Source organism: Crinia signifera, chromosome 6 (assembly GCF_055691185.1).
Source record: "Crinia signifera chromosome 6, ASM5569118v1, whole genome shotgun sequence".
Classification (NCBI taxonomy): Eukaryota; Metazoa; Chordata; class Amphibia; order Anura; family Myobatrachidae; genus Crinia; species Crinia signifera.
This window is the reverse complement of record NC_139222.1, coordinates 185,840,075-185,847,925: the sequence shown is the minus strand read 5'-3', so window position 1 is coordinate 185,847,925 and position 7,851 is coordinate 185,840,075. Positions and strand designations below refer to the sequence as shown.

The 7,851-nt window shown below is 41.4% G+C and overlaps 1 protein-coding gene across 1 annotated transcript in view; it reads left to right on the top strand.

The window, feature by feature from the left end:
- Positions 1-3,449: 3,449 nt before the first annotated feature.
- LOC146008746 (F-box and WD repeat domain containing protein 10B-like) overlaps positions 3,450-7,851 on the top strand; it is a 65,787-nt gene continuing 61,385 nt past the window's right edge. Inside the window, exon 1 of the mRNA XM_083148380.1 lies at positions 3,450-4,146. Within this exon, the coding sequence (XP_083004506.1) occupies positions 3,645-4,146 (502 nt within the window). The 5' untranslated portion in view covers positions 3,450-3,644. The remainder of the gene's footprint in view (positions 4,147-7,851) is intronic.

The following is a 7,851-nucleotide window of genomic DNA, read 5'->3' as shown; positions in this document are numbered from 1 at the left end:
GATGCTTTAGCCTTGTAGAGGGTTAGAATCTTGTGCCAGTATTAAATCCACTTGAAGGTCTGCTCACAATGGGCCTTATTCTAGTTCACTCTTTCTGGGTGGGGGTTTTACTTCAAAGTGAGATCTATATTGCAGTGTAAAAATAAAGCAGTCAGTATTTACCCTGCACAGAAACAAAATAACTCACCCAAATCTAATTCTCTCTGCACATTTTACATCTGCCCCCCTGCAGTGCACATGGTTTTGTCCATCTAAGAAGGATTTTGTCAGAAAGAGTGAACTAGAATAAGGCCCAATGCCACAACGCGTTTCACTGAGCTCTGTCAGCTTTTTTAAGGTGATAGCATGGTATGGCCATCTTGGGTTTATATACCCTATGTACTTTATGATTACTCACACATGCGACAGGCAATCCCATTGTTAACATACATTTTCCACAAAAGTTGATTATAAGAATAAATAAATAAACATAAGACAAACCTTATGTGATCATTTTCAAATTGTAATGAAAACGAGTGGTGGAAATTAATGAAAATGCATAAGAATCCCTCTGGAATCGGAGGATCAGCGTTTCCGCTGTACTTCCGGGATCCAGGGCTCAGAGTGACCCGTATCCGCCCTTTGGAATGTAAACAGTGCTTCCGGGTCCCGGAACGCACTGCCATTGGTATTCGTGCTGTCTATTCTATTGATAGACAGCGGACCTAATTAGAGAAGCAGAGCATATTAGCCGCATTATAAAGTATCAAACTTTGATTCCGCAAACTATGAATTATCTTATTTTACTAGACTGATAGTGTGTACACACGGTTAGATTTGGCTTCCGATGTTCCCGATATAGGGAACATCGGAAGCCAAATCGCATGCAAATCGCATGCTTTTTTAGGGCTTCCCAGCCCGATGCGCTGCCCATGCGCACTCCCGTGTGAGCGCATATCGGCAGCTAGATAGAGGGCAGGCAACACTATATAGTGCAGATCTGCACTATATATTGTAAATTGTGCCCCTCTGTCATGCCGTGAGATGCGAGTCCCGATGCGATCTGATCTCGTCGGGACTCGCATCTCATGGCAGTATCTGCCGTGTGTACACACCATTAGAGCGTTAGTATCTAGCTCTATTTGTTTTATTGCTGGTCTCAGTTGTTAAAATAAAAATGTAAATTTAAAGTGCGGCTGATATGCCTCTGTAACCCCAAAAGGTTTACACATATACATATATATATATATATACATACAAACGATGTGGAGGCACTCAGGAGATTCCCATAGTACTGCACGGCGGCAGTCAAACGTAGTAACAAAGGTAGACAAGACGGTCTATGTGCCAACGTTTCGGGTACAAACCCTTTATCATGTCTTGATAAAGGGTTTGTACCCGAAACGTTGGCACATAGACTGTCTTGTCTACATTTGTTACTACGTTTGACTGCCGCCGTGCAGTACTATGGGAATCTCCTGAGTGCCTCCACATCGTTTGTATATATCTCTCCCCTTGCGGGACGGAAAGGCACCTGAGTCTTATTTTTGTCTGCGAGTGCCAGGACTCTCCACATCATATATATATATATATATATATATATATAGTTACTGTAATACATCCCTAAATAATTATATACATCTCTGTATAACGATATGAACCTCCAGAATTCTCATTTACATGATCACAAAAATACATAGCAGTCTAGAAGTATTACCTGATTTATCCCATGATAGTTGATAATCCAATAGATACAATATTACAATAGATACAGTAATATAATAGATATAATGGACAGAAAGTAGACAAATGAATACAAATGGACAAATAAAAATGAAATGAAATAGACATGACATCAAACTATAACATTTTTCTTTTTCCTTTTATTTCTAAAGAGTTACATGATTATCACTGCAACCTGTTATACCTCCTCCCCAACCTTTCCTATGTATCTTAAACAGCCACTACCCCTAGTTGATATTCTTGGTTTAATTAGTTGATGTTATTTAATTCCACTGCCTCGTTCAATCCGTCTGGGTAGATGGAATTCATTTTGAACATCCACAGTGTTCTCTTGTCTGCAAAGCATTCGAAATCCTTACTTTGGTAAAAACTTTTTGCAACTATGTAATTGCACAATAAATAGCCACTGGCAGCACTAGGAAAGAACAAAAAGGTCTCACCAAGACCAACACATAATATTGAAGAAGAAAGGTTGCTCCAATAATAAGGCGCCTGAACCAAAATAAGTCTACCATAAACACACAAACCAAAATAATGCTTACAATAAAAGAAGTCCAATGGATAATTGGTTTTATTGAATGATGGGTGTTCAAATTTCCATAAAACGACAACCCCTTCGATTTAGTCTCCAAGTGGAGGGTACCGGAAAAGGGAAGCACAGATAAAACGGCTGGTGCATTACCTTTTATACGGAAACATTTTATTTACAATTGCACAATTTTAAAAAGAATGAAAGCATATCCACCAGTTGAGTGATACTGAAGAATATCCAAAGTCCAGGCTGTTTACCAACTGATGACCAAACAGGGGAAGGTCCTTCCCAAGATCCCCCAGGTAAGTTCCTCCACAGCAGGTCAAAACTTGTCAGCAGCCGGTCCAAAGTGAAGTGACTAAAGCTTTTCAAACCTGTTCTCTGATGCGATCCAGGGCTCTAAACAGTAGGATGAACTGCTAGGATGAACAGTCGAATGACATTATTATTTTAAAATTTGTGAATGCGTTTGTAAATAAAATTATTTCTGTACAAAAAGTAAAGCACCAGCAGTTTTATCTGTGCTTCCATTTCCGGTACCCTCCAATTGGAGACTAAATCGAATGGGCTGTTGTTTTATGGAAATTTAAACACCCACCACTCAATACAACCAATCATCCAATTGGACTTCTTTTATTGTAAGCATTATTTTGGTTTGTGTGTTTATGGTAGGCTTATTTTGGTTCAGGCACCTTATTGTTGGAGCAACCTTTCTTCTTCAATGCTAGGGGATAAAAAATTTACAATTTTAAAGAATTTGAGATAAAATAGTACACTGATCTTCATGCGTTGGCCAATGTATGGAGTATAGGTAATCTTTTCCTGGAAGACCACGCCCCTTGCAGCAAGGGCACACCCCTTTTTTGCATGCATAACACAACAATATCCCTTTTGCATTTTCCCAGTTCCTTTCTTTAAAATGCTCTGTTAAATTGTGGTATTTGTTTTAAAGGGGGGGAAGTTGAATATTGTGGAAATATTTAAATATGACCGTATTCTTTTATAAAAAAATAATAATTTTGCACAGAATTAGTTTTAAATGTATCCACGATTTCATTTTGTGTCCAAATATAGATTATGACTACTTGAAAGTGAAACAATTGCCACTCTAATAGAATACTTACAGTAGTTTGCAGCTAGGGTGCCTGTTATAGAAGAATTACGGCATTCTCTGCGTTTCCTTGGAGTTCACAACAACAGGGAGAAAGTTCAGCAAACAGCAGCAGCACTAGGATTTATTCTGACAGCAAGTGCAAGCCATGCACTCTGATTTACTGGCAATATTGGCATGGAGCAGGGCATAGTAAAAGGCAGTGTGTGTGCTGAATGACCAGGGAATTTTACAAATATCAAATACAGCAGCTGTTCAGTTTGCTGTTAGAGGGAAACCATGGAGATATCAGAATTCAAGCTGCAATATGCCCCAGATCTACGCTGTGAGAACCAATCTTCTCGAGTGCCTCTTTGCCAAGTGTGTGAGACGTGCACATTGGCCACAAAAATTGTCACTACCAAAGAATGGTTTTTGAGAGCCGGAGAGAGTTCCCAAAGGAAGTTCCTGTTTGGGGTCCTTAGGCGATTGAGGAGCCTGGACTTACTGGTTTATACAGAGAAAGCTCTGCAAGCAGCACTGGGCAAGGACTTCACATACAGCAGGTCAAGGATTAATCCAAGCCTGGCGCAGGACTTCAGCATCTCCAGCTCGGACAGGTCACTGAGCAAACACCTGTTGAGGCAATTTATGGTTGAGATGTGGGAATGGTTTAAAGCTGGCTCTTATTGGATCAAAGCAAATTACGCCCTCCTATTGCTACAGATGTCCAGTCCGCACCTTATACACAGTGCCGCTAATCTAATTCATGTGCTCATTGTACAGGAAAGGCAGCAAGGAGGTAATGAGAGGCAATGCCTATCAACAGTTTATTTTTATTGCAATAATGTATGCGCAGTCTAATCGCGGAATTGGAAACATCAATCCTGGGATTGAAATCACTAAAATTTTTGGGGCCAAATCCCGGGATCCAGCCTATCCTGGAATTGGCAACCCTAATTAGCACTCTATCCCAACTTACCTACTCTTTCGGAGTACAGAAGAGTGGATGGATCTTCCACATGCTGCCCAGTTCCTGGTAAATTTTGTGGGAGAGATAGCTAGCTATCTTTTGGGGTGCTGTTTTGTGAGCTGTTTGTCCATGCTTCAGCAAAAGTGGGTGGGGGGTCAGACTCACATATACGGAAACAAAACAAGAAGTGGTATTGCTGCGCCAAATAAACAGTGCACAGTGTTAAAATTAAAGGTAATTAATATTTATTATAAAAATAGACAAATGGTCATGACATTGAAGATAAAAATTACTATAAAAGAAAAGGAGGTGTGTATATACTGTATCTGTATTGATATTTACCCGCTATCCACAGTTGGAGAATGGAATAGTGTCTGTCCCAATGAGCTCCTTGATGAATTGCGAGTTATTTGTAATTCCACAAGAAAATGGGGTACCTGAATTGGTTCAGGTTTCTTAGAGAGGTGGCGTTCCTCCCAGAGTTCTAACCCAGTGTTGCAATAAGTGTCCTCCTTTTGTTGCACAGTTTTCTGAGTTTCTTAGAACTCTCCAATTCTCCAACTGTGGATAGCGGGTGAATATCAATACAGATATATGCATACCTCATTTTCATTTATATTCATTTTTATTATCAATGTCATGACCATTTGTCTATTTTTAAATTTAAATTAAATAATCTTTTAATTTTAACACGGCACACTGTTTATTTAGTACAGCAATACCACTTTGTGGAATTGTGGGTCCATATGATGTGATTCAGGGCCTTATTCTGGTTGGTGCGGCCGGGCCGTACGCGTACGTTCCGGGGTTTTTCATGATCTGCGCATGCGTACAATCGCCAATGCGCAGGCGCGAACACTCCACAACGCTTACGGACGGGTCTCTCCGTGCGAAAAAACCTGTACGCGAGAGTACGGGCATTGGGGGCGGCATAGGGGCGTGTTGAGGGGAGCGGCCGAAATAATGAGGGAAAATGGGCGTAAATATGGGAGTACACGGGGGTGTGCACCAAAAATGAACGGTGCTACTACCGCACGATCGGCTAAAGCACCGTTCATTTCGGACACAAAACAGGCGGCCGCCAACCGCCACCTCAGACCACCCCTAAAGATACCGCATGCCAGCGTGCGCCTGGGTTTGCTAATTTACGCAGATTACTACTCAAACACATACACCTGAATGTAATAAGCAATGCTGCAGTCTATTAAGTCCAAACCATGATTTCACTACCTGCAAGCCACACACAGCACTCAAACACATTGGAAGCTTATCTTTCTATACTTCTCGACATTTAAAGGTTTGTTTAATTTAAGGTAAGAATCTTTTTAAGACCTGCTTATATATGCTAAGGTAGGTATTTGTTAAAGTTATACACATTCACTACGTGCTTTCATAGACTTTACACAGTAGCACACTCAATCTACACAAGTCGACATGTGTCAACGTGTTCACTCTAATACAAACATAGGTTTTGTATTTATGATACCATAACATAAACCACATCTAACACCTACAAAGAACAGATTCCTACCTGTTAATATGCTTTCCTCTACTCCACCATGGCAGCTACCAATGGGTTAAGTCCTGCAGGGTAGTATTCTGGAAAGGAAACAAAGAGAACACTTGGCCCTACATAAGCCCCTCCCTTCTAGGCCTCAGTGTCTTGTTAAACAGCTTATAATACAAATACATATGGGAAGGGAACTATGCTGCCATGGTGGAGTAGAGGAAAGCATATTAACAGGTAGGAATCTGTTCTTTCCTCTACCTCCCCATGGCAGCTACCAATGGGTTATACCCAAGCAGTAATATAATGGGAGGGATATAATATAATGATAATAATAGGTTACTTCACCTTGTTCTCTTATGAATAATAATTCATACATACAACTGCGCTCAGAACCTGTCTGCCAAACTTCGCATCAGCTGAAGAAGTTACGTCCACTCTGTAGTGCTTTGCAAATGTATGCACTGATGACCAGCATGCAGCTTTGCAGAGTTCTTCGATAGATGCCCTCTCTTTTCCTGCCCAGGAGGCAGACACTGCTCTTGTAGAGTGGGCTTTGATACCTACTGGAGGTTGTTGACCTCCTAACTTATACGCTTCCACTATACATGTTTTTATCCATCTGGAGATGGTCATTTTGCCAGCTCCTTGACCTAAGTTATAACAAAGAGTCTAGCAGAATTCCTAGAGGACAAAGTTTTTGTCAAGGTAAATTTTCAGTGCTCTCACCACGTCCAATTTATGCAATCTTTCCTCTTTACTGTTGGTCGGATTTGCGCAGAATGATGGTAACGCAATCTCTTGATTTATGTGGAAGGTTGATACTACCTTAGGTAGAAATTGGGGAGTAGTTCTTAATACTACCTTATCTTTAAAGAAATTAATGAACGGTTGCTTTGCCCACAGCGCCTGTAATTCAAAACACTCTCCTGGTCGATGTGATGGCCACTAAGAAGACAACTTTAATAATCAACCATTTCATTGATATTTCTTCCATTGGTTAGAATGGGCTTTCTACTAATGTATTCAACACTAAATTGAGGTCCCATGGGGAGACTGGGGAATGAACGGCCGGCCTGATCCTCCTGGCTGCTTGCACGAATCTCTGAATATATTTATCTTCTACCAATTTAGTATCTAGCATGGCGGAAAGTGCTGATATCTGTACTTTGATAGAACTCGTAGAAAGGTTTCTATCTAGCCCCGTCTAAAGAAAGCCTAGTATCGTAGCAGTCTCAGATACCATTCTTTTTGCCCGTTTATAGAAAATCACATATTTCCTCCAGACTTGATGGTATGTTCTTGAAGTAGATCTCTTTCTGGCTTTAAGCAATGTTTCAATCGCCTTACCTGAAAAAAACCTCTGTCTTTTAGTGTCCGGACCTCAGTAGCCACGCCGTCAGCTTCCAAACTTCCGGCTGTGCTCGCCACAGATTGTTCTGACCTATTAGTCTGTCGTAATTGGGTATCGTCCAAGGCTCGTCTATTGCCATCTTCACCAGCTTCATAAACCATGGCCTTCTTGGCCAGCATGGAATAACTGCAATCACTGTAGCCTTCTCTTCCTTTATCTTCCCGAGAAGCCTGGCTATTATCGGAACGGCGGAAATACGTACACAAGCTCCGCGTTCCACCCTGCTGTTAGAGCAACCAGTTGCTCTGCACCTTGATCCCAATGTCTGGAGAAAAAACTTTGACCTTTGCATTCTTTGCCGTGGCCTTTAGGTCTATCTGTGGCATGCCCCACATGCTCACCAGGGTATGGACTGCCTCTGTTGACAGCTCCCATTCTCCTGGTAATATCTAATGCCTGCTTAGGCTGTCTGCTTGCAGATTCTGGCTTCCGGCCACAAATACTGCCGATAGACTGTTTACTCTGTGTTCTGCCCACTCGATTACTTTCGCCACTTCTGTCATAAGGGTAAGGCTTCATGTGCCCCCCTGTTTGTTCATGTATGCCACCACTGTCTGGTTGTCGGACCTCCCTACGACATCTTTTCCTAGCAGGTGATCCTGAAGGTGGGTAC